Source organism: Acanthaster planci, linkage group LG02, assembly GCF_054643075.1.
Source record: "Acanthaster planci isolate LZ-2023a linkage group LG02, COTS_SCS, whole genome shotgun sequence".
Taxonomy (NCBI): Eukaryota; Metazoa; Echinodermata; class Asteroidea; order Valvatida; family Acanthasteridae; genus Acanthaster; species Acanthaster planci.
This window is the reverse complement of record NC_141778.1, coordinates 24,371,180-24,398,553: the sequence shown is the minus strand read 5'-3', so window position 1 is coordinate 24,398,553 and position 27,374 is coordinate 24,371,180. Positions and strand designations below refer to the sequence as shown.

The 27,374-nt window shown below is 41.8% G+C and overlaps 1 protein-coding gene across 2 annotated transcripts in view; it reads right to left on the bottom strand.

Moving 5' to 3' along the window:
* The window catches only part of LOC110988640 (uncharacterized), a 65,967-nt gene that overhangs the window by 36,026 nt on the left and 2,567 nt on the right, over window positions 1–27,374 (bottom strand). Inside the window, exons 3-24 of one of the 2 annotated variants that reach the window (XM_087133295.1) lie at window positions 26,779–26,917; window positions 24,692–24,828; window positions 23,077–23,253; window positions 22,134–22,304; window positions 21,580–21,831; window positions 20,780–20,965; window positions 19,961–20,158; window positions 17,145–17,339; window positions 16,695–16,895; window positions 14,964–15,179; window positions 12,970–13,070; window positions 12,272–12,440; window positions 10,769–10,993; window positions 10,235–10,426; window positions 8,311–8,505; window positions 7,688–7,823; window positions 6,695–6,813; window positions 6,114–6,335; window positions 5,484–5,681; window positions 3,246–3,446; window positions 1,312–1,554; window positions 74–271 (exon numbers count right to left, since the gene is read on the bottom strand). In XM_087133295.1, coding sequence (XP_086989421.1) covers window positions 74–271; window positions 1,312–1,554; window positions 3,246–3,446; window positions 5,484–5,681; window positions 6,114–6,335; window positions 6,695–6,813; window positions 7,688–7,823; window positions 8,311–8,505; window positions 10,235–10,426; window positions 10,769–10,993; window positions 12,272–12,440; window positions 12,970–13,070; window positions 14,964–15,179; window positions 16,695–16,895; window positions 17,145–17,339; window positions 19,961–20,158; window positions 20,780–20,965; window positions 21,580–21,831; window positions 22,134–22,304; window positions 23,077–23,253; window positions 24,692–24,828; window positions 26,779–26,917 — 4,071 coding nt within the window. Of the gene's footprint in view, window positions 1–73; window positions 272–1,311; window positions 1,555–3,245; window positions 3,447–5,483; window positions 5,682–6,113; window positions 6,336–6,694; window positions 6,814–7,687; window positions 7,824–8,310; window positions 8,506–10,234; window positions 10,427–10,768; window positions 10,994–12,271; window positions 12,441–12,969; window positions 13,071–14,963; window positions 15,180–16,694; window positions 16,896–17,144; window positions 17,340–19,960; window positions 20,159–20,779; window positions 20,966–21,579; window positions 21,832–22,133; window positions 22,305–23,076; window positions 23,254–24,691; window positions 24,829–26,778; window positions 27,371–27,374 lie in introns of those variants that run through there. The other variant, XM_087133294.1, reaches the window with a different exon arrangement.

Sequence of the window (27,374 nt, the reverse complement as noted above, 5' to 3'; positions counted from 1 at the left end):
ATCACTGTTATTTGTTTTCAATGGAAAAAAAGGCCGAGGTAAAAGCAAGCTCTAGTTTGTTTGTTGCACTTACTTCGACAAGCTGGGCGTCGGCCATTCCAGTCCCAGTACATCAAGCCAGTGCTGGCATTCCTGGAGCATGTAGCGGTGTCTGAACCCTGCAGGGTGTAACCGTTCTGACAGCGGACTTGGCAAGTAGATCCATGGCTGCTGTCACACTCTTTGAGGAAGTCGCCATAGAAGGGAGGGTTGAGCTGCCTGCACCGGCGAACTGGGATGAATAATGATGGAAATCACCACCTTTGCTATAAATGTTTCAAGTTGTTGTGTGCCCGGAAGAAGATCATAAGCGTTTACAACCTTTGCCGGGAAGCGTAATCCCTGCCAAAACATTTTTCTGGCAAAAAGACGTATGTATGCAACTGTTTTATTTTGAAGAAATATAAAGATTTCTTGGCAAATAGTTCCAGTTTCCCCAAGTTGTTTGATAAGTTGTTCAAAGGTTGCTTTTGCACAGCTTGTGTTGATTTTGTAGCAAACTTTATCCATGTTTACTAAATAAATAGAGTGTGTTTCTTACGCCGTCTTACTGGGAACATTTTGTCTACTGTGAAATAGGCATATCTATGCATATGGCCTTTTGCCAGGCACACAACGAAGTGAAAGAAGAGCTGTAGCAGTAATGGGAAGAGCTTGTATTCAAAAATACAAAAGGAATTAACTTTGAGCGATTTCAACAAAGGGAGAAAAATATTAGGAAAAGTGCTATCCCCTGAAATTTAACCCCTTCGGTACGGGAAGCGGGTATACACACAGTAAAAACTGAGATTCCTCTGTCCGCTTATCAGCTATTATTCTCAGCCCACCCTCAAGCGAACACGGTGAAAGAAGGCATACCCTGGTGATTGCCTTTGTATGGTGCCCAGAAATTTGCATAATAATCAACAGCTTCACCAAAGTCCCTACTCTGAAAAGAGGCAACGGGAATGTGAAAGCGTGAATAGAGCCGCATGTCACCAAACACAGAATGAGCCTTTTCTTTGTGTAAATCAAAGCGTGCAGAGCACACAGGGCCACAGACCGAGGATTTGCAGTTCGGCAGGTGGCCTTTGTGGCCTAGCGAGGCTGGAATTCTCGGAATTGGCTTTCTGAGAAAATTCCCAGTGTCAAGGGGTTAAGGCATTTCTTGGTAGTGGATGAATAAAAATTAGAGGTAAAAAAGTGCTTTTAACCATCACAAAGGCTGCCAAACTTGAAGGGAACTGAGAATATTCTACTTGCAATCTGTGCAAGCATAAGTGAATGTTTCACCTTTGACTCTGATGTCAAATTTACAGAATGCCTGGTTCCCTGCATCGTCGGTTGCCGTACAACTGACTGGGTGTTCACCGACAGTCAGCACTGCTGGCTGTTGGATGTTGCAATTAACAGATGGTGGTTCTCCAGAGTTATCAGTTGCCATCACATTCCATGTCACAGTGGCTTCAGATGCACCTTGCAATGGGTACTCAATGAAATCCAGCGGGCATAAAGAGAAACGTGGGTCCTCATAATCTGAGATCAAATGAATTCAAATGGTTCTGCTGATTACATTGGCTCTATGGTACATCATTCCATCTAGATGCTAACCAAGATGAGTCATTTTAACTGCAGTGGATTTAATTCTAGAAAATCAAGTTTCATCATGCAGGAGAGAAATTGCAAGGAACAGTGACATCAATCAAATTGAAAGCCAACAAAGCAGTGGGCCTCGAGGCTAATTTTTGAAAGCCTTGGCCTTAGCCTAAGCCTCGCTATGTAGTGACTCATCTTGGCCTTGGCACCCTCAGGACTCGAAGAATCAGTCAAGGCCGGCCGCCAATTTTGACTGAGTGTTCCCAGCTTTAGTTTTATCCAAACATTGATCAGCGCTGGGCAAACGTACGCGGTGGCTGGTAAACATGGCAGTGCAGCCATGCAGCCATTTATATGTACATGGTCTTGGCATAGCAAGGTCAATTACCTCCCCTCACCCTCAGTTTTACCCCATAAGAATTATGCGTAGATTTCCTAGCCATTCAGAAACTAAATGTTGTACACAACCCAATGTACTGAGAAAGGTTCACCCTTTCCTTGCCCTCGTTGATCAAGTCCCCCGTAGCTCACCCAGGAACAGCCTTTCACCCTCCTACTCCCAAACTTCTTGGACTCTATCGTTCTCCGGAAACTAAGTCAGCAAAGACCAAGTGTGCACCAAGTCCCCATAGACTTTCTACATACATGAATAATTAACAACCACCCTAATCCAGTGCTCCCATTGGCTAAAACACGACCTAAAAGTCTATATAAAGCGACCAGCTCCAGCGGTTTGCGTCGATCATTCCCAAGTGGGCAGTTTTGGAGAAACAACTCCCAGGCTGTTCGTGAGTGTATAGCTCTGATATGAATAACCTTTCTATCACTCTCGAATAAAAAAACTCAGATTTGGACGAGCAGTACCTGAGTAATATCCAGCCTTACTAGTAGCAGTTGCTCATTGTGAATATGGAGAAGATGTGAATAATTCTTCAGAATAAAACAGTAGTATGTGTATAAGTCAGTCCAATGACTCTCATTCTTTATAACGGCTCCCGACCCCAAGAGAGATGTTACAATATAAAAAATCCGATACCATCTCGATGCATTTCATATGCAGCCAACAGTGTTAGAAATATTTTAGAGAAAATCACCTTTGATCATGGAGAGTTAAGGTATACATGTATGTGTGTGTTATAACTGGCCTTGGCCTCGGTCTTCGACTAGGACACTGTGACTTTGGTCTTGTGATCCCTGGCTACATGGCGTTTCAGGTTTAATGGCTTCTGCCTAGCGCCCCTTGAACAGAGATATTGACAAATGGGAAGAGCCACCAACATACGGCTGCATAGCTCAGTTGGTAGAGCACTGGTACGGTGTTCCAGAGGTCTCAGGTTCAAATCCTGCTCCAGTCAATTTCTTTGTTTATCTTTATAATAATTTATAAGCACCCAATAGTCAGTTTCCCTATATAGTTTCTTTCAAATTCCAAACACAATGACTAGATCTCCACAAGATTTGCAAATCTGACATTTGTATGGCCAACATTCGACAGAGGTTCGTAATTTACTTTCACTCACACTCACATTTTACCAGTACAGGTAAAGGATTCAATGCAGTCAAGAGAAGGGATTCAAGGAACTGATTGGACAATTTCTGAAATCATCACCATTTTAGAAACAAAATCTCACCGACACAGGTGAATGTACTCATGTCGCGTGACCATGTCCCATGGCCGAGGCAACGGATGAAGTCATAGGATGGAGGGTCCACTCTGTACCCTGACTGTGAGCATTTCAGGTCGCAGTTGTCATTGAACTTTGGGGAGCTCAGGCAGCTGGATGGAGTTATCTCCATACCGGCTGGTGGATCAAGAGGTGGGCAGCTACGCTCTGTTTGGAAAAAGAAATATATCATCATAAACTCCATGGCCAATTCCATGGTGAAAGCGAGAGTGGAATTCTCTCAAATGGGACTGTTACCAATTTCATTCGAAGAAACAAGGAAACCTCTGCCAATACTAGCTTTGGCCACCTCTAACCACCGACGATGGACTGAGCACGCAGTTCAAAACGATGAGTATACTCCCGGTTCTTTTCAGAACCACACATACTCATGAGAGATATATTCCTATGCATGGTGCTACCGCAAGCCTTTCCACCTAACACTAGACATGGTTCAGACATGGCTCTGAGCAGTAGATCACTTAGCTTTGCTGATACAACTGTACTGATATTCAGTGTACACCATTGTACCACAACCAAATATTCAACCCATTATGCAACTATGGCTTCACCATACACAATCCACATTCGGTCTTGAATGGTTTTGTGAGAATCACACAATGAAGAAAGTATTTCCAACTCATAAACTTTCCTTCACAAACACAATGCACATCTTTCGGCAACTTCCACAATAGCCCTCCACCCAAAAAGTACAATCATTGTCACTAAAAATTTGTCATTGTCATTGTAAAAATTAAAACACTGACTGCTGACTACGAGTTTACTCATAGTAACAGGTGTATGAGATTCTGCTACTGCGAGTATACTCATAGTAACAGGTGTATGAGATTCTGCTACTACGAGTATACTCATAGTAACAGGAGTATGAGATTCTGCTACCGCGAGTATACTCATAGTAACAGGTGTATGAGATTCTGCTACTGCGAATATACTCATAGTAACAGGTGTATGAGATTCTGCTACTATGCGTATACTCACAGAAAAGGAAAGGTTTATGTATTGTAAATTGAATACACTGGCATCACTCATAATGCAACAAATATGCTGCAGGCAGTAACGAGGACATACATCTATAAAATATTTATCTTCAAATAATTTTGTGTGTTTTTGCTGTTTTACCTGTCATCTGGAGTATGTTATTTTCAATTAAAGATGAGAAGAAATGATTGCCGATAGAAGCTTTGCAGCTTTTCATACAGGTTTGATCATATTGGTGTATCTTGCAACTTGTGTTGCTTCTGGTGAAATTTTGCCCCTTTTTTGAAAATGAAAGTGCCAAGTGAAGCGACAAAAATTTAAACGAATTCCTCATTACTCAAATTACTGACCTGCCCAAAGCAGTTCGATTAATCAATAGTAATCAATGATCAAATTAATCTCATAAATAATGTCCGTAATCTTAAGTGAAGAAGTTCTTTTTTTTTCATTTTCTTTCCCTTTTTGAAAAACATAGAACGTTGACTTTTTTAATTCAAGGACGTGTTTTGTCCAATGCTGTACACAAAAACCTAGTGGCTTTCAAACATGACAGTGAACAACAGCACGTTTGGATTGGATTTCTTGATAGTTGTGATTTCTGATTGTCCTTGTAGTTCCATTTGCTTGTTCTGATTTCCTGATAGAGCAGTTTATTTTGTACACTTCAATGAGTAGTATTCCACACAATCAGCTCTTTTAGTTGCGTCATTTTGTAATAATGCAATAGGGACAGCTCCTCAGTAGATGTAACATCCAATACAATGTCAATGACAGGACAATACTTCAATGGAATGCAATATGCACTGTATAAAGTGGTACAGAGAATCCAAGAAGTTCGCCATCCCGTTGCCAACCAACCAATTATCTCATAGTGATGTGGAGCAGGATAACTCGTAGTCAGTGCAGTGGAAAATTCAACTAAATGCATTGCCAGCTACAAATTTTTTTCTACATATTGTTTCTCCACAGAATTATTATAAATAACCATACATAGAGTAACCATGAACTACGCGTGCAAATGTACAATGCTTGGCAAATGAGAACACCCTGTGAAATTATATGGATGCAAGGCAGTCAACTTGTTATAAAGGCCTCTTGGATGTTACCCATAAGCTAATCTTAATTGTGACAGAGTGTGTAGAGTAGTGACAAAGTTTTTATTACAATTTTTCTGGTATCTGACTTATGCTATTTCACGTCATGTACCTTCGCAAGAGAAGTCAACCACATCCCATGTGCTGTTGGCCAGGCACTTGGATTTGGGGGAACCAACTCCATGGTAGCCATATGGACAGTACCAGTTGCAGGTTTTTCCGAATGGTTCGGTGTCCGGCGGGGACTTAGAGCAAAGTGATGAGCGTATAGCAGGGAAAGGTCGGTCATCCAGGGCTGGGCAAGTGACGGCTGAAAAAAAAACAAAAGATGAAAGTGCATCATCAGCATGGATGCCACATCCAAGTCATTAAACATAACAAATCACTTTTTTTCCCCAAATTGCCTTGTTCCATTGCGATTTCCAACGGAATGGGCTGCTCTGTCAAAACAATGCGTGTCACAGGAATCCCGTGTAGGAACACTAGGACAATGTTTATTCCTGTTTGATAATTGTTTCCACTGCAATACAGTAAGTTAGCTGAGCTGTCCAACAATCTCTTGCAGTCACACGCATAGAAATACCCTGGATGCAACCACACAAACCTCTCTGCCTAAATACCTTCTATAGGGGTCATTCCATGAAGTTCGGGCACAGTTTGTGACAGTGTCCCTTGTTACATCAGCACCTTCTGCAGGTGAGTCGTAGATGGAATATTAAGAGACAGATTTAGAGCCCCTTACGTGAACATGTCGGATGTTCCCCGGTCCACTCCACCTGGAAATTGTCACTGCCACTGCTCTGGTCGGCCAGGGTGATGTTCACCCTCTCACAGGTCCTCTTGCTGGAACCAGTCAGGTTGTAGCCTTCTTTGCAAGCAAAGCTGCAGGTGGCACCGTAGATGTTACTGGGGCACTGGATTAGGGACCCACTAGCAGGGGCTCGCAGTTTATGGCAGTGTCGAACTAATGGGGTCAGGGGTCAAGGGAGAAGGAAATACAGAGACTAAGGAAGGACACTGTAGACCAAAGATATCAGGGTAAGGATCGTTTAGAACAAATGACACAAATAAAGCCTCATCTTCAACTGACCATGTCAACAAATCTGTATGTTAGATTCAAACTTCACATTTCTTCTAAGAATACATTTCTTCACCTGCTTGCCAACAGAAATCAGGCCTGGGACAGCCAAGTTCTTAGGGGAAGCTCTTTAAGGGTTAAACAATGTGGGTGATGGACTTCCTATAGACAGCAGTCTGTACTCAGAGTCAGTCTGTAGTGAGTGAGCCTGGATTAAACTGTTGATGACGGAATTGCTAGCTTACCGTGCACAGTGACATACACATCACATTGCCGTCTATTCATTGCAGCATCAGTAGCAATGTACTCCACATGGGTTGTACCCTTGGGGAAGGATGAACCTGAGGCAAGGCTTGGGTTTTGACTGTAAGCAAGCAAATGAAGACGTTGCAACAGCCTTGGATCTGGCATTTATGTAACTCCTTCACTTGCATATACATGTAGTAAATTAACCGTCTGCACATTTGCCCCGTTTGTTTATCATAAATACCTCAGACAACATCCCTATTTAACAATGTGCACCTTGACCGTGTATCAATACTTGATAGTGCCTGCTTGAGAAGTGATAATGTCCACTGAGTGAATCAAGTGCTAGCACCTGGATATGACACAGTTTAATCGATTCTGATTGGTCAAGAGACTGTATGCACACAGTTCCCCATGCAAGCGCAAAGTCCATACAAGGATATCCTACTGGACAACTTGAAAAGAGAATATATCAAAAATGGATGGGGGGCTGCAACAATGAAAGTATGGCCGTGTCCGGAACAGATTTCCAGAGCTACGGCTAGGTCTATTGTCTACGCGTCTCCGGAGTGAAGACCTAGACCTAGCTCTAGACAAGAGATATGCATGCAGCCTAAATTTCTCGAATGAAATCATTGCAAATGTGTCATACATTTACTACTTTCAACTCTTTCTTACCAAAAAGGAATTTAAACATGGGAATAAATATGTGCTTGGTCAGTCTAAACTAGCGTTTAAGACCGGCTCAAGAGACTGGACGCATCTAATGCCCGAGCCACGCCAGCCAAGCACATGAATTCCCTCGGTGAATCAACCAAGCATGAATACATGTGGGTACATCACATACTGAAAAATAACTTTCCACACAAAGAGTTTTGTACATATCACATCGTCCAACAAAATGGCAAGCAAGTTATTTGGATCTCTACAAGTGTATGAAATAAGGACTAGTACAAAATGTATTACAAATTGAAATGAAATGAAATACAGACCTCCTCACGGTGACGTTACCGGAGTTATCTATGGCATCTGGCTTATCGAAATAGACAACAGCCTGTTTCATTTTTGGGGGTGCAATTTTAGAGATGTATATGGGGCAGGGCTTGGTGAATGCAGGTGACTGGTAATCTGGCAAGGATATGAGACCAAAAGAGCAAAAATGAAATGAGTCCTGACAAGGGAACATGAGTAACAGTAACTGCTCATTAAAAGAAAAAAAAACAAGTTCTTTATCTGTACAGTGCACAATTCACAGCAGAGGCTTGAAAGGCTGGATTGGCCACGGTGACCCACGTTTTTCTTGAGATTGACCTGGCTGAATTTTTTAACAGAATCTGCTGGCATTTCTGTGTACTCTAAGTTGTATTGTAATCTTTTTGTCCGTTGTCATCCACTTTTCTACTTTTCCTTCAATGAAAGATTAGCAGGGCCAAGTTTTTCTGAACCCATCAAGAAATTCAATCCAGATTTCCAGACAAAGTGCTAGCATCTGTTGTAATCGTTGCCGTAAACCTCTTCCCTTTTCTTGACCAATAATTTGTGGTGCACTATAAGGTCTTTTTTGGGGAGACCTCTGTGCTAAAAAGAACATGGGTTGGTTGGTTGTTGAGCTTACCTGAGCAGGAGACTGGGCGTGCATCACTCCACACTCCCTGGGCAGTGCAAACCTTGCTGTAGGGACCATTGAGAGAGAAGCCTTCATTGCAGGTGAACATACACTGGGTGTTGTATGGAAGCTCATGCTGGGTGGAGCATTCACTGGGTTGGACTGTACCATGGTCCAGGCTTGGTAAGATGGGACACACAACAGCTGCAGTGGAGAATGATTGGATCTTGTTCATTATATTTACACCCCTTCTGAAGCAATAAAACAATGTCTACTTTTGAAGCAAGAATTTTTTTCTGAATTTGATATAACACAGGCCATACTTATTTCCCAAATTTTCTGAACTTGCACACTTCAGGCAAAACTTAAGCAAACTCGACTACGAATGGAATTTGCCTCCGCTGAAATGTGTTGAACATTTGTGAGCTTGCTGCATGAATATTTGATCTGATATCACAATTTTGTATCTCTGACCTGCTCTGCTACAATCAGCCGCAGAACCAGTATTGAGTTACAGGCCTTTTAACGTGTGCACAGTCAGTGGAAACAGCTCACATTTTACTTTTCAAAAACATGAAAATCGAAAGAGCATTATGTTCGGGGGTTATAAAACTGGTGTCAGAGTGTTCACAAGACATCGGCAGAAAAATGTATGAGAATATCAGCCAGTTTTAAATAATTGGGACTTTGGTTCAGAAAGTACATATGGGTGGGAAACTCTCCCGTTTTCAGGGTTAAGGCATTTTACTCTTGACTATACACAATACAAGCAACCCTAAAACATTTTGTGCAAGTGAACAAGAAGCTATAATATCTCTAGAATGTTTTGAGCCCACTACCAGGGCGTTAATAATGCAGGGCAGACAACTGATGTGAGACCGGATCCTACAAAAAAGGGTCCTGGAGCCATTGTTTCAGTCATTTTAGTTGTAATTATTTGACACTGCACCCTTTGATATATCACTCAGCGGTGAGTCCATCACAAGTCCCTGCAAGTCCATGCCAAACCGTCCTGTCTGGAGCCAAGACGCACGATATTCAAAGGAACTCCCACCAAGGCATATGTTTCTCATTGTTCACCCTGTTTGGATTGTTCCTGTTCGGGTGATGGAAATTGTGCCAATGAAGGCCTTGTGAAAGGACTTGCAATGGACTCAACTACAACATAACACTCTCTCAGTTTGGCATGCTGATGAATATGGATATTATGTGTGTGAAAAATGATGAGGGTTCCTACCATAGAGCTACTTATAACTACTAGATCACTAACTCACAGTGCAAAGTGAAGCCTCCTAGCAGGTGCATGCATGTTTGTGCTCAAACCTATGGAACATTTGTACGGTTATTTGCATATTTCTGTTTTCTAAATGATGCATCTACAAAGCTGATATGCTAAAAACTAGAAGCAAATTAAAATAAGCGTTTTGGTTCACTTCACGTAAAATGAATGCGTGTGTTGTGTTTAAAAGTTGTCAAGCTGTAAGTGAAAAATGCATTAAATGTTATTTGCCCAATGCATTAACAATTCATTCTACCTTATTCCACCATGTTCTACAAACACACGCATGAATTCCAAATTTCAGCATCCAGGAGGCACCAAACTCTACACAGAGAATGATGCATAATACAGCTCTTTGGTTCCTACCAATTAGAAATGTGCAAGAATCTTTCCAAGGCTTTCAACGCCAAAGTGGCATGAGCTTACCTAAAGCTTATTTTGTGAAGCTAAAAAGTGACCACTTTGAGGCCAATGCTTTATGACGCAAATGATAACGTACAAATACACTCCTAGTGTTTTGTATTATCAAACAAAACATATGTCATAGGAAATCGTAACTGTGCCAGGAGAAAATTAATGACTGTAGGGTTTCCATTGAAGGTTGACATAAAGTAAAAAAAATGACAAGACTGAGTTCATTAATTCTTGCCTCACCTTCACACACCGGCAGCACTCGTGTCCAATTCCCATCAGCCAGACATGTTCCATTAGTCCAACTCAGGGATGTACGGTTGTCACGGTAACCAGGATTGCACATAAACGTGCAGGATGACTGGTACTCTACCTCCTGGTCACTGCAGCCTGAAATGTAACCGTTGGGGATGGCTGGTACCTGACACGTGTTGGCTGTGAGGGAACGATGACAGGAAAATTAGTTTGAATTTCAGACAGTGGGATTGTTCATAATTCTACCCCTACGCTGTGCACTGCATGATGCAATGAAACTATTCCACTGAATATTCATCATGTTAATATGATTTTGAAATTATTATTGTAGCATTCTTATAATTGGGTTGGTGTCACACTAACAATGCTGCCAAGAAATTTTAATGCATAAAAAACATATTTGTAAGGAAAAGCATTCAGTCTTTGAAGGAACTTGCATGGAAGAAGACCTTGCTGAGTACATATTATGGATCATTTTTGTCAGTTCACGTAAGACATAAAGATGAAGTTAAAGATACTTACGGACGCACTCTACCACTGAGCCCTGCCAGTAACCAACTGTTGATGACGCTGTGTTCTTGACACATTCAACTGTGACTTCTCGGCTACCATCTGACAGTGTGTAACCTACATCACAGCTTATGCTGCACACAGAGCCATATACGGCAGAGTTGTGACACGTCCCTTGGCCAGACACCAGACTGGTCTCACTGTTCTGGGGACTGTACAATGGTGGGCAACGGGCGACTTGTAACAGGAATAAAAGGAAGGGAGAAAATGGAAGTATGATGCCATGATGTTCTTGCCACTCCTTCAAAATCAAAATAAGTCAGACCTATTCACCACAGAACGATCGTGGAGCTGATTCTACATTAGTATCTTGTTATTTCAGTAATGCCTGTTGAGCTGAGAAGGCAAATTTATCAAGAGTTGCTTGGGTGACAGCTGCAGTGATGAGTCTGATGTATGTCTCCTTTGCCTTCACACAGAGTATCAGTTCAATTCAGCTGCAAAATTTATTTCTCAATTTAATTCGTATAAGCCTCCTCTTTCAGGCACTCTTTGTGTAACTAGGTGACACCAGGCTCTTCAAAATTAGAACTGAATTTCTTTATCCAGCAGTGGCAACTGGCAGCAATCATGGCCAGCGGCATGAAAACTGACAACATTATTCCAAGAGACTTCTATTTCATGTGAGCTGTCCGCTCAGTGACTAAACCAAAACTGAATACGTGTACATGTGTGATACATAAGCTATGCCATAGGACCACTGTGCTTCATGGGCTGCCACACAGGAGTTATTTATAAACAGTAACAACACAAACAAAGCGCCAGGGGTTTCCCTCTTAACCCCTTTGCGACGGGAAGCGGTCAGAGCCGCCGTAAAAATTGAGATCCCTCAGCCCGCTTTTCAGCTATTATTCTCGGCCCACACTCGATAGAACACGGTGAAAGAAGGCATACCCTGGCCCTTGTATATATGGTGATTGGCCTTTGTGTGTTGCCAAGAAATGAAAAGGCTGAATTTGCATCATAATCACCAGCTTCACAATGTCCCCACTTCGAAAAGAGGCAACAGGAATGTGGAAGCGTGAATACAGCCGCATGCCACCAAACGATGAGCCTTTTCACCGTGTAAATCAAAGCGTGCAGATCACGCAGGGCCACAAACCGAGAATTTGCGGTTTGGCAGGTGGTCTTTGTGGCCAAGAGAGGCTGGAATTCTCGGATTTGGCTTTCAGAAAAAAATTCCCAGCGTCAAGGGGTCAACTTGGGTGGGAACCGAGCCTGATGACCTCCTACTTTCTGATGCAGTGCTAATGCACTGGGTTGTCATGTGGTATTAGACCTCTGCACTACAAAAGAGGTACTAGGTTCAAGTCCTGATAGATCTCATGAACTTGTACAAGTCCTCAGACAGTACAAACTACACAGTTTTTACACACAAGTGAGGGGATACAGCATATTGACCAATTAAATGCGAAAACTTTATTTAAACACTCCCTGATAAATATTGCTACCTACCCAAGACATTCACAGTGAGATCGCATTCGGCCTCATTTCCGCTACCATCCACTGCTGAGTAGACCAGACGATGTATTCCTTCATGGAATATACAGCTCCTGTTGGCTGGTACTGGCTGACCATTGATGCTGGTCAATGTCACGATGACGTCCCCACTGGCATCAATGACCTGATTGGTCCCACAAAAGTTTTTTATATATCAATACCGCATCAGCATATTAGATGTCTGATATCATTCCCAAGCAAGTCTGACCACAAACTTTTAATTCAACCACTTGTCCACTGCTCCTTCCCGGTGGGTAAGAGAAAACGTTGTACTTCAACAACCTTCAATGAACAACATCGGTCTAATCCTATTGTCGCTCAAATGTCATATGATCTGACAATGTGAAAACTCATATAGAAGTGGCATTCATGTGTCAATCAGACCTCTCTAATCATTGTTGCGGATTGGGCCACTTGTGCACAAAGTACATAGACTGGTCCAGTGACCGGGATTAAAAGATATGACTCATCAGCTGGTATTGCCTGCATGCATGTCCTGGGCATCCCATGATATCAAGTGTGTATAGACATACTGGCAAGGTGCAAACGCACAACTGGTTAAAGGAAGATGAACATGTGCGACTACACTTCTCTGTCAGTAACTGCCTTTCAATGTGGTAACCAAGTTCAGGATGAAGAAATGCTTCCATTACCGGAATGGGTTCCCATTCATAGCGGACTTCTGCAAAGCTTGTTCCCTGAATGGCAAACAGTGTGATGTCTGATGGACACATCAAAGTGGGTGGGGTTATATCTGCCAAAACAGGAAACATACGAAGTGGGTGGGGTTACATGTATATCTGCCAATACAGGAGACACACAAAAAGGGTGGGTTTACATCTACCAATACAGGAAACATGCAAAGTGGGTGGGGTAATGGGTTGGGTAATATCTACCAATACAGGAAACATACAAAGTGGGTGGGGTAATGGGTTGGGTAATATCTACCAATACAGGAAACATACAAAGTGGGTGGGGTAATGGGTTGGGTAATATCTACCAATACAGGAAACATACAAAGTGGGTGGGGTAATGGGTTGGGTAATATCTACTAATACAGGAAACATACAAAGTGGGTGGGGTAATGGGTTGGGTAATATCTACCAATACAGGAAACATACAAAGTGGGTGGGGTAATGGGTTGGGTAATATCTACCAATAAAGGAAACATACAAAGTGGGTGGGGTAATGGGTTGGGTAATATCTACTAATACAGGAAACATACAAAGTGGGTTGGGTAATGGGTTGGGTAATATCTACCAATAAAGGAAACATACAAAGTGGGTGGGGTAATGGGTTGGGTAATATCTACCAATAAAGGAAACATACAAAGTGGGTGGGGTAATGGGTTGGGTAATATCTACCAATACAGGAAACATACAAAGTGGGTGGGGTAATGGGTTGGGTAATATCTACCAATAAAGGAAACATACAAAGTGGGTGGGGTAATGGGTTGGGTAATATCTACTAATACAGGAAACATACAAAGTGGGTTGGGTAATGGGTTGGGTAATATCTACCAATAAAGGAAACATACAAAGTGGGTGGGGTAATGGGTTGGGTAATATCTACCAATAAAGGAAACATACAAAGTGGGTGGGGTAATGGGTTGGGTAATATCTACTAATACAGGAAACATACAAAGTGGGTGGGGTAATGGGTTGGGTAATATCTACCAATACAGGAAACATACAAAGTGGGTGGGGTAATGGGTTGGGTAATATCTACCAATACAGGAAACATACAAAGTGGGTGGGGTAATGGGTTGGGTAATATCTACCAATACAGGAAACATACAAAGTGGGTGGGGTAATGGGTTGGGTAATATCTACCAATAAAGGAAACATACAAAGTGGGTGGGGTAATGGGTTGGGTAATATCTACCAATACAGGAAACATACAAAGTGGGTGAGGTAATGGGTTGGGTAATATCTACCAATACAGGAAACATACAAAGTGGGTGGGGTAATGGGTTGGGTAATATCTACCAATACAGGAAACATACAAAGTGGGTGGGGTAATGGGTTGGGTAATATCTACCAATACAGGAAACATACAAAGTGGGTGGGGTAATGGGTTGGGTAATATCTACCAATAAAGGAAACATACAAAGTGGGTGGGGTAATGGGTTGGGTAATATCTACCAATACAGGAAACATACAAAGTGGGTGGGGTAATGGGTTGGGTAATATCTACCAATACAGGAAACATACAAAGTGGGTGGGGTAATGGGTTGGGTAATATCTACCAATACAGGAAACATACAAAGTGGGTGGGGTAATGGGTTGGGTAATATCTACCAATAAAGGAAACATACAAAGTGGGTAGGGTAATGGGTTGGGTAATATCTACCAATAAAGGAAACATACAAAGTGGGTGGGGTTACATCTGGCACAAGGTCTGCTTGAAAAAGCCTGAACTGTATTAACCATGTCAAAGAGCAGCCACAAAATGGCGAAGTGAGGCGTGTACCAAGCAGGATGGGTATTGTGAGAAGCGCATAATGTAAAGGTGAAAAAGACAGTGGATTTATATTCAGGTCTCTCCCATGACTCTGTTACAAGAAATCTGGTTGAACACATATAAGAAAGCTGCCAAGATGATTATGCAGCCTATAATCCAACAAATATGTGTGAAGAGTGCCTACCTGTGCACTGCAGTGGAACACCGTCCCATTGGCCGTTCAACTGACAAAACCGACTCCCCGAGCCGCTACTGGTGAATCCCAGGTCACATGATGCCACGCAGATAGTGCCGTAACTCTGCAACTGGTCTGTGCCACTCACAGGCACTCCGTCCAGCGTGCATGACAGTGGCATGTAGCCTGGAGTACCAGGGGCATCCAGTGGATCACATTTGACCTCTGCCAAACCACGCAAATCAAACTTTAGATGCTAAAGAAATGTTGTGATGTCTGGTCACGAGGCTAATGCTTTTAGATTGGTTGGTCCCAAACAATTAGTTGAATAGAGAGCAAGCAGCACATTGCTGACACCTGACAGCAGGGTTCCAGCTTGCACATTTTAAAGAGAAGCTCAAGTTTGAGCTGTAGAGTTAACCAATAACCATTTGCTTGCAACCAGCCAGTTCCTAACAATATTAGCAATTTACCGTCTGTTAGCTACATGTATTTACTGTAATCCCTGTCTGGACTCATTCTTGATTATGCATAAATACCACACCTGGCTATTTTAACAAATGCCTTCTAGCAACACTGTCCAAACTTTTTTTTGCAAAAGCTCAGTACTTTCATTGTGCATTTTTCTTTACATGAAGAATACATTGATTTAACACATGTTTGGAATCAACCAGCTGTCCAGTTTTCATTACAACACCTTACTCGGAGATTCTGTCTTGATTGGCCAAGAGCCATTCACATGGCAATTGTTGTGTACAGACAAAAGATCGACACGAATAGCAACCTAAATACTCTTGAGAACCAAAGTGTGGTGTCATTTTGAACCAGGAATTGCCATGCAAACGAATGTAGTACTTTCTAGTGTAGGTTCACATGCTGACTCCTGCACCAATGCCTTTTACACACATAATTTAGGGCGTGGCGTATTCACTTTGGTACTCTACACTTGTGGCAACCAAAGAATTATACACGACTGGCATTGTGTGCAAATGCATACTCGTGTGAGCATTTTGCATCACGCACATTTCAAAGTGCTGGGCGCTATAGAGCTGGGTTCAAACCTTTTGTGAAGAGGTTGTCTGGAACTGTGCTGATAAATTTTCAACAAATTTGTCATTCAAATAGACATAATTTTACATGTAGTTAGATCAGAGTGACCACTTTTTGCTTAAATCAAGAGGACTCTGTGTGAGAGGTGTTATAAAATAAATACCAACTGCTTTAACAAGCAGTGTAGTCAAACTAGCCTCCCTTGGCAATCTACAGAGCTGTCCTTATTCCCTTGGCTTCACCTCAGGAAAATAGAATTCTCCATGGATCATCTGGAGTTACTTTTACCACACCACTCAAAGCAGTCAATATTTGTAGGCTCAAGCTCACAAAGATTGTCTGCTGTATAATAACAATTACTACAAAGCTGCAGGTTTGAAACTGGGCTTGGATTTGTTCGTTCGTTTCTTTAAGTATTGTTAAAACAAATATTAATTATTGATTTTAAACACTTCAGTCTAGGTACTCTTTACGTACTAGGAGCGTTTCTTATTTTGAAAGGAAAATAAAGCACCAAGAACTTGTCTTGCTTTGATTACGTTTCGATGCAGTGTCAGAAGTAACACGGATGGGATGTTAGCTATTGGCAGATGCTGTTGAGTGAGGCCAACCCCAGGCTAGAATCAGGCAAACTTGCAGGATTCCTTGGCTCACTGCCAAGTAGACATCAGACCAACCCACTGACCGTACCTTCACATGTGATGGTGTTTCCATCCCATGTTCCCACTCCATTCCCGTCATCACGGCAGGTTATGTAAGTTGGCTGGGTCGGCATGAAACCTAGGTCACAAATCTGAGTGCACACTGTGCCGTAGATTTCCTCAGCATGGGGGCAGCCATTTTTAATTCCGTTCTGCGGGGCAGGCAACTCACTGCTGTCACAGGTAATAACTGCAGGCAATGAAAATAGCATCATTGTAAATGAAACTTGATGAAACGAGATTACATTCAACAATAAAAACATGATTTCTCTATTCTTAGCCAACAATGAATATTCGGCTAAAACCTCGAAAAATTGAATTTCTTCATCACACCTAACTGTTGAATAATTTCTAAATTTCTATGAAGATTTCATTATTTTAAGTAAAAAGTTTAAGTTTGATTATTTGCCTCAAAAAACTACATTACATATACATGTACCTTCACAGTAGGGGAAGGCTGTATTCCAGTTTCCATCCGTCCCACAAGAGACCTCTGTAGACCCAGTCAGAGCGTGGCCTGGTCGGCAAGCAAAACAGCAGGTGGTCCCTGCTGGGATCTGGCCAGTGGCTGGACATTCATTCTGGTTGCTGATGTAGGCATTGGGAGGAATGTAGACTCGTGGACAGGTTTGTTCTGAATGCAGAAAGAGAGTTATGGTAAATAGACACAAATGAGGAGGCCTGACTTTGTCACAAATGCTATCATCAGCAATGGAAACTTATTAAACCAGATGTTAATACTTAGGCAATTCAAATCACTGTCCACTGTTTCTTTACTTCTTTTTTTCTTGCGGTGCTATAAATTCTTTAAAAACTTACTTCTGAACAATGAAAACTGCAGATTATCGATGAGGCAATTGTGATAAATATGCAGTGAACAAATCTGTAAAAGGATATGAGATTCAGACCACCAAATGTGTATAGAACGTAATGGAAATTCTGAAATTAAGATGTACAGTAAAATCTTGATACCTCAAATCTCTGGGGAATAGATAAGACATTCGAGTTATCTGAAATTCGAGTTAAAAGAAGGTCCTGATTTCTTTGAAAGTTAAGTCATTATTACGATGTGTATCAAAGCACGTACCTATACGCTGAAGCACAGTTACCGTAAATCTCCCAACGATGACTTTTGAAATGACATTGTGGTTATTTTATACTTTAGTGCCACAAGTTTTTGTTCATAGAAAGACATTTTTGCGGAGGATTTTTGTTGTTAATCGGCTGATAAATATCACATCACATGTACTGTAAATCATTTAAACTGTGTACCTTTGTGTGGCAAATCTTTCTTTTGCATTGTGCATGTCAGGCATGCAACTTGGACTTTGACAAAAAGGAGGAAATTCAAGTCTTTACAAGACTTTGCACAGCATTTGTCAATTTTCAGTGGCATGAGTGCCAAGTGAAAAACATGGAAATCAGCCGATCCGAGGAACAATTGCATGCCTGGCATGTATGACGCATTGTGGTGGTCCCATTTCTTAAACTGCACCGCATCGCAGCGCCTTGCACATGCGTACTCGGGCGGGGTTTTCCTGATGAGTCAGATGACTTTTTTTATCACATGAGGGCGCACCTTTTTGCGCTTCAATAAAATTTCATAAAAACAAAAATGCTATTGGTGTCTGTTTTTGTTTTTTTGTTCTTTGTTTTCAAACTTTGGTTTATTTGTTGGGAGTGAGATGGGCTATGCAAAAGCTCTGTATTGCAGTCACGTGGTTGGTCCACTGCACATGAGCATGCTGTGGTTTGTGGCTCTAATTGGGCAGCCATCGCACGGGCGAGCGCAAGTAGATGGGCCAGACCATTAGGCCAGACTTAACTTCCGTACGTACGAGTGGCGCGTGCGGCATACACAAGTATCTCCAATGCATTGCTGCAGCCACCGCAAAGAGCCATCAGTTTGCCTGCCGACGCACTAGCTACAATGGGTCCATGGTAACAGTTGGGCCAATTCCTGCAAGTCGGATTTTGCGGTCACAGGGTGGTTTACTTGTCTCGATCAATCATCATTGTAGCGCGTGTTCCGGTGTGAAAAGACAAAGTGTGCATGTCAGAAATGATTCATAAGTTGACCCACGTTCTGTTTACACTTTCTGGAAGTATTTTGGCGGTGGTTTCTTTTGGATCTGCTACACAAAAACTTCGAGGTAAACGAATCCAGCAACGTGAGCAGTTTGAGTTACGAATATGTTTTTGTACATAAAAACCTATTCTTTCGGCAGGAATTAACTATTCTTCAAGTTAAGCGAAGTTTCGAGTTAACCGACTTTGAGTTATCGAGATTTTACTGTATAGCAAATGGCTGCTTAAGTGGAATTTAAATGTCCAAATGATACAGTTTATTGTTCACATTTATTATTCACACATCTAGCTGCTTAGCTGATTTCATTTTCACACCCTTCAGATACAGCTACCTGGCTGAATGATCCAAAGACATACCAAGGTCAGGAAGTCCAGATGAACACACTGCCACAGACAGAGTTGTAATCCAGTCATCACAAGTCGACAATGAGTCAATCATAAATCCTTCCAAGTCATCAAGTCACAAGCCATCCAAATGGACTTGTGACTAAGGCCAGTTCGATCTGTCATTATTTATATCCATCAGTGATTGACCTGTGATTTGACTTCTGATTGATTTGTAATTTGACTTGTGGTTTACTTGAAATTTGATTTGTGATTTGACTGATCGACTTGTGATTGGACTTGTGATTGACAGGAATACATCTCTATTATACACATATGAACTGACAATGAGGTTACTAGTGCACATCTACACGGCCCGAGGGACCGTGAGTGACCTAAAGAATGTCCCATTTATTTTGGATCACTGCATCGATTTGTTTGAAATGGGACCCTATTCTGGTCACTAAAAATCCAGCAGGGGGGCATAGATATGCATGAGTGGCCAACTTATACCAGTTCTATGACACACTTTTTCATCCAATTGTAAAATGAGGAAAGAAACTTTTCATTGTGCGGTAATTAAACTTTCAATTTAACCATTCAACTCGTAACATATTCAATAAGCAGTTCTACAATTTAAGAAATACTTTGAGCTTTCTTAGATTTAGTTTCTGAGTTGCTCTTCACTGTTTGCATTATGCAAGGGCACTGTGAACAGTCAAAAATGCGTGTAGTGCCTGACTACAATTGAAGTAATATATTACCTTTCTGTGGATCACACAATGTTCATTCTCCCAAAGTCTGAAATACAGAATAGTGCGGCACTCAATTCTGGATACATACCTTCACAGCGAGCCTCGTAGCCATCCCAGAAGCCCTCAGATACTCCAGCCAGTGCCAGACAGCGACGGACTCCACTCCCTGCGAGCTGATAGCCGTCATGACACTCAAACTGACACCAAGAGCCATAGGCTGTAGAGCATGGAGTATTTCCCACAATTCTACCGTTTTTTGGAGCGGTCAGTGGAGGGCATGTTATAGCTGCAAGACAATACTTTTTTTTAAAATGCACTCACATCTGTTTCACACTCTGAATAAGCACAAAATTGAATAATGGACATCAGCAAAGATATAAGAAAAAAACTACTTAACATAACAAAGGAGAAGTACTGATTAGCGAAAGGAGTGCAGGGCACAATAAAAAATCCCTAGCTTGTGTTAAAAAAGCCCTTTATGAAATAACGACAAAGAAAAAAGCAACTGATTGGTGATGAAATGAGAATAAGGACTACAAAGATAACACTCAATGTGCAAGGACGCCCTCACTCATGACAAGGAAAGAGGTTGTATGAGCCAATGACAAAGCACAAGCCTCTATCCACAGATACCCGCGCAAAAACTAAAAGCATTCATGCATTTTCAGACAGAAATATTGTACACTAACACACACTCTAAGAAGGCCATGTCTGAAATGGGCTTCCAGAGCTACGGCTAGGTCTATTGTCTGCGAATCTCCACACATTTCCATTGGAGCGAAGACCTAACTCTAGGCTAGAGATTCGGATGCAGCCTAAGCCAACATGAGATCATGTGCACACCTGTGTTGACCCTGAGGGCCACTGCTGACCTCCTGGAATCCACAGCAATTATTCTAGTACTAACCTTCACAGGTTGGCTGCTCTGCACTCCAGACTCCTATGTTCCCTTGTCGCTGGCATTCAACACTAGCACTGCCAGTCAACACAAAGCCTGGCTGACACTCAAACTGGCAGACTGAGCCATAGATGAACTGGGATGAGCACAACATCCTTTGACCAGATTGGAATTGGAGAGCAGGGCAGTGACTCACTGCAAAATCAAGGGAGGGTTGAAGACTTAACACAGCCAAATCATGGTGCCTTTGTGTACATTGTCACATGTAGCCTTTCAAACAACATCCACGCTTCCTCAACGGTCTTGCATTGGGAACAAGAGGTGGACCTCTTACATCCTATTTGGGCATTTGAGAACTAGTTTCACTCTCTGAAGATGGCTTGGTTCTTAGATGAGCATCTTGTTCTTCGAATAATACTCACATGTATAATGTTTATTTGCAAGGGTGCATTCAGATATACAGTAACAAAATGTCAATTCAACATCTTCGTTTTTTCTACCTTTTTTTATTTTAGAGGCAAAATACAGCAGATAGGGCAACTGTCAAATAATGATATAGGCTTAAACCAAACTTCAAATGGGTAAATTTCAAAAGTTTACAAACTCTGCATCATACAACAATTGAGTTTTTGTTAATTGACCATGGGTTTATTGGGCTTATGATAGTAACAGACACTGAGAGGGATTTTAAGGACATGCAAGACTTTGTAACCAGTATACATCAAATAACCTGAGAGAAATGTGCTGCATTCTTTACATACATGTAATTACTCCAAACCTTGTACCGATGTTCCGGAGTACAAACCCACCTTGGACTAGGACGGTGAATGAACATGTTGCAGTGTTTCCTGCTTCATCTGTGGCCCGGTAAGTGATGGAGTGAGAACCTCTGCTGAACATCGATCCTGGTGGTAGACTTCCATGAACCAGTTCCGGATAGATGGGAAGCTTGGAATTGTCACTGACTTGCGGCAGGCCCCAAGTGACACTCTTGTAGGTCTGAGAGGCATCTGCAAACACCCTGATATCTCTAGGGCAGTTCAGTGTTGGAGCCTGCTTATCTGTGCAGTGAAAAGCCCCAAAGCTGTGTTAAGACGATTTCCCTTTTTGCCCGTCTGACGCAGTGTCCGTACACCGCATGCGTGGCCCTCAATATCAGTTTATTTCAGCTACATGTAACTTGCCCATCACACACTAAGCCTCACTCAACAACCTAGATGTATGAGAGTTGATGCGACTTGTCCTCCTCCCAACAATTCCAGTTCCAAATTGCTGGAATAGTCATTAATTTAGTAACACAGAACCCTACATTTGTGAAGTTTTCCGACCAAAGAAATGGTTTGAAGCTGGTTTCATTACTCACCAACACAGGTTATGGCAGTCCCAGTCCAAGTTTTATCAGCTTTACAGGTCCTGGTTGCACTCTGACCTGGGGCAGGGCCGTAGCCTGCTCGGCTGCATGAGTGAGTACAGATACTGCGATAGTTGTTGGAGTCAGTGCAGGATGTACCGGGTAAGTTGGGACACTGAATGGCTGGAAAGTTTGGAGAAAAAATCACCCTACTTAACAACTACGCGCAGATGCCATATCTAAGACAGCACAGTATGTTGATGAAAACATTCAAGTAAGTACAATGTATAAAATCCATATAGCTATTTGGCTTGTCCCAGCCATACAAACAAATGAAGGTATGCCGAGTATAATCTGGTTACCAACCCCTGCATCGAAAGAGCATAAATAACCCATAACCATCCCCATCAGTTAAAAGTCTTCACAGATGATCTGTATGTCTTGATTGGCCAGCTGACTACAAGGACTGTGACTGCTCTTCTAAAAGGAGCCCGTCCAGATTTGTTTATATGTACATGGTTGTTGTAATGATTCTACATGTATATTTATGACCACAGGTAGTTTTGGCTACCTGATCAACCTACATGAATTGATGTGTCAATTATTTGGTGACATCTTCTTCATTCTATCAATCCAAACAGTGGTATGAGAAAACAAAAGGTTCAAAACACCTTCAATCAAATGACCCCTACATTCTACGCAAAAAATGTTTTCAGAATGGTACAAGTAAATGACATGCTTTGTAAAGTACACCCTGTCCCTTTGAGGATCTTGCTATGGACAACATGTTCATTTGTGATAGATGATTTAAATTATTGGGATATGGGAAAAGAAATCAGCCATTCAATTAAGTGAAATAGTAATCAAGAGCGGAATGACTAATCACAGAAGAGATACTTGTGAACTTGCGGGCCTAGAACTGTTCTACCACAAACCATTTCAGTTTTTTTCTTACGTGCGCATAATGGTGGAGGGCCAGACCACATTGCATTTGCTTTGCAGGTTCGTTTGCGTGATCTCTGAATGAAGTAACCACTTGCACAGGTAGTGATACATAATGAGCCGTGCTGGTCCTGATGAGAACAGGAAACCAAACCCCAAGTCACTGGGGGGTGTGGCCCGCATCTCTTTACTAAAGGGGAGAAGAAAAATGAGTATAAAAACGACATCTCGCTGCATGTAGATTTGACAATACAAGCAAATCAGTAGGAAATTAAGAACCAATTAAAACTTAAATTGATTTAAATTACCTTCCTTCGGATTGTTAAAAATGTTCTCTGTGGTTTTTTATATTTTTCATTCATTTTTATGCAGTCATATTTCCCCCGAATAGGAGAATAAAAAAGTTCCCTTTTTTAAAATTTTAAATCTGAAAAAACAAATTCTCAGATATCAATTACCATTCACAAATGATACGTCGGATAGTTTATCCATTCCTATTGGTCAAGAGCCTGCACTGTGCAGGTGGTTTTGAATAGGTGATAAAACCACCAACTTGTTTAAAACATTTTCCTAGCTTCATGCGAAATCTACTTGCTATTTTACAAACTCTAACATCTCATACCTGCCCATCACTGGCCTTGCCTATTCTCTTAACATGGGCATGTACATTACAACTTACAACTAGTGAGTTTATATCTCAAGGACGTATGAATTTCATCCTATGCACATGCGCTACCAAGCTCTGTATTACATCTCACAGCGCTCAGTGCGCCTGCCATTTTCTGTGCAGATTTTAGCACTGTGCACGAGGCTCATAATATTGCAGGTCTGCTTGTACAGTTGTAGATTCTGGCTAAGGGAGCGTAAAATTGATGGTGATAAAAAATGTATGAAAAATTATGAGTTTTCATGTTCTCTGATTTTTCATATGGCCTATGGGCTTGCACTTAATTGTGATGTGTTTAAAAGGATTGGGACCTGACAAATCAATCCTTTGCCGACACACACATTTTTTTGTTCCGCATGCACATCATGAAAGGTTGCTGAGGAAAGAATTTTTGATAAACGGTGAATTTAGCTATGGTGCGCAAATTTAACAAAATGGTACTTAAGAGGCTTCCAGTAGACAGTGCCCTCTTTGATGCATATACACAAGTAAGGCTTTAAAGGTTATTATATTACCACTTGACTCTAAGAAGGCTACGTGGTGTAGTTGAGATCATATAACACACCCCGGCTGGGTTCAATAGCCAGCTAAAGTCTTTTTTCAACCCCCCCTAAATAAAGATTCTTTTGTTGTTTTTAAATTGACTCCAATATTTAATTACAGAGTATTACATTTTCTTTTCCTGATTTGTTGCCCTGGAGTCTGAAATTGCAAAAAGGATCCGATTCATACCTCATAAAAACAAAGTTACAATGACTACATGTACATGTATGCTGCTGCAGAACCAGACCAAGATTTGTTATAAGTCCTCAGTCAAAAAATGTTACAGCACATGGACGAGCAGTGTATCATTTACTTAAATTTGCCAGCAACAGCTTAATATCCACTGCTTTTTTTATAACTTTTTTAGCATAAGGCCCATGTGAAAATAGTAAATGCTGCTAGAATATTCAACACTTACTCTTCACTCTGACGGTGAAGGAACACAAGTTTGGGACTTTGTTATTTTTTGCATCCGTGGCGGAGTATCTGATGTAATAAGGTGACTTAGCGACACTGAAGCGGCTGCCACTGGGTAGGCCATCTTCTAACTTCACACTGCCAAAGACAAACCAGATGTAACTGTCAGGCCTACTCAACAAACATCTCTTGCACTTAGTAGCAGTTTAAGCTTAGACAGCCCTACACAGATGGCTGTGAATGGCTCCCTTGACCCCTTTGAGAAAGAATCCTTTAATCATGAAAATTGCGCTTGTACTCAAGATGTAGCGTGGCTTGCTCCCTCTCTGTGATGTGACAACGTCAACAATGTGCAAGTCGGGCCAAAATTCATCTAGAAGGGGGGAAAACGCCAACTGCAAAGGCAACACTTTTTCCTCAAAACTAGGAAAAGGCAAGTTTTCTGCAATTGGGGCTATCAACCTAGGGGATAGATAACCCGTAAGCACTGGCCAGTGGTGAATTACCAGTGTAATTTCAGCTCATAAAATCCAGCGCATGTCTGATTATGCCCCCGGACATCCCGGATAAACTTTTTTGAAAGACTCACTATCAATCGGGACAGGGCCCAGTTTATTACGGAGTAGAGGCCTACGTCAGGCCTGACCACTGAACTGTGGTGTGGGGTCCGACACATGTCCGACGTCCGCTCCTCTCGTGGGAGAGGAGCGGACGTCGGACCCCTCTCATGGGAGAGGAGCGGACGTCGGACCCCACAGTTCTGGGGGTACGTCAATCCCTGTTTACGGGTCTAGCCAGTCGATGGCCTAAACGATATTGTTTATACCTATGTTGTCTGCATGTCGGGATTGCGGGGTCGCGCCGGCTGGTCATCTCCTCAGTTTTGCCATTTTTGATAAATAACTACCATTTTCCCCGGCCAGTATGCCAATTCACATTGTGTGTGTACCAAACAAGAGCAGGGTCGAGGCAGTGAACACCCACACGCTCCCGTAAAGTATACAAGTTAAATCAGACAGAAATAGCGCCGCCTAGCTGATGACCCTCACATATAAGTTGGCCTCCCGCAGTTGTGTATTTCACTGGAAATTCAAGATTACGCGCCTCAAGCTAAATTTTTTTCTCACTTTCATAGGGGTTAGCCGAGCGATTTTTGAAATTTGTCCTGAGCCAAAAGTACCCCAAATAGTTGTCAAACTCAGTGCTCAGGTCCAAATGTATAGCCACCCGCCTCTAGGAAAATAGGCCAACAAATTGGAGAATTTTGAAAATAAAATTACCAGAGCTGAAAGTCACAGGTCAAAAATTCGTGACTGACAGAAATATCTATATATGATCGGTCCCGATTATGGCAGTTCTTATCATAAAAACCCTGGGGATTAACAAATATTAATGAGCTCACTGTAGTAATCTAGTGATTTAGAGAATGAATACAGAGGGCACCATGTCAGGCATACAAAACGTACCGTGATGCGTGGTATGCTTTGAATTTCGCTTCTAGTATCTTATCAGACCAATATTTTGAACCCCAAAGTTGATGAAATTTTAAAACTAAACTCCCAATGTTCTGATTCATAAATCTCGAATTTAAGTAATCGCTTCAAAGCACTGATAAAACTTTATGTTGGCCCGAGTTTCCATTTTTGTTCAGTGCAAAATAATCTCTTTTAAAATGCCCCAAAACTATACGAAAATAATTACACTTGGTTATGTCAGTTAGGGTTGTGATGATTTACCACAATTTGCCAACTTTAAAGAACCTCTAGAATATTTAGGTGGGATTTTCTTAGCTTGTTTTTTTTTTTTTTGGACTGCACCACGTAACTTCGGGGACGCTCAGCTGAATTCTTGCCCAATTCCGTAATACGGGAGGGGGCCTACGCGACTATTGCAATGACAAAAAACTATAGGTGATCTGTTTTTCTCTTTAAGTTTGATTACATTTTACAATGCAAGGGTACCTTAAACACCAAAACTTACTCAATATTGTCAACGAATTCTGCATTTTAAATTTTCTCAGGTTTTTTCTGATATTCCAGATTAAAATGGGAAAACTGATTTGACCTGGATGGAGAGATGATTACTCACCTGACGGGATTGCTACGGTCGTCTGTTGCATTTGGCTCAGGCCATCTAACAACTGCAATCGCTAACAGAGGGTACGCATATCTTGTCTGATGCCCGGGGCAAGTTCCGCGTACCAATTCCGGTGGTTTTCTGTCTGGAGCTATGCAAAGTGATGGGCGTAAGGGTGAACAGCAGTGGTTATTTTGACGGCAAGAGCAGGCAGACTGTCGGAGAAACATTACATTTACCCTTGTTTGGCATGAACATAACTGGGGCATATTTTGGGGGCATGTGCGCAAAAAATTATTGCATTCATTGGGAAGTTCCAGCACTTTGTGGTTCCGAACAAAGATCTTTGGTTCCGAACTGGATATTATTAGGCCGTTCTCCAATACTCAATTCGGCTCCGTTCAGGCTTCAACTGTTTTTACTAGCTGACTTTGAAGCTGTAAGCGCAGTAATCAGTCTAATAGTGCCACAGAACATCAAATAAGATGCAAGAAAGCCAAAAATTACAGTAATCCAATGTAGTTTAAACGCTTCAGGCCCACAATTGGGGATTGGTTTTGGGAACGAAGCCTAATACGGAGACGAAGTTGAGTATTGGAAAACGGCCT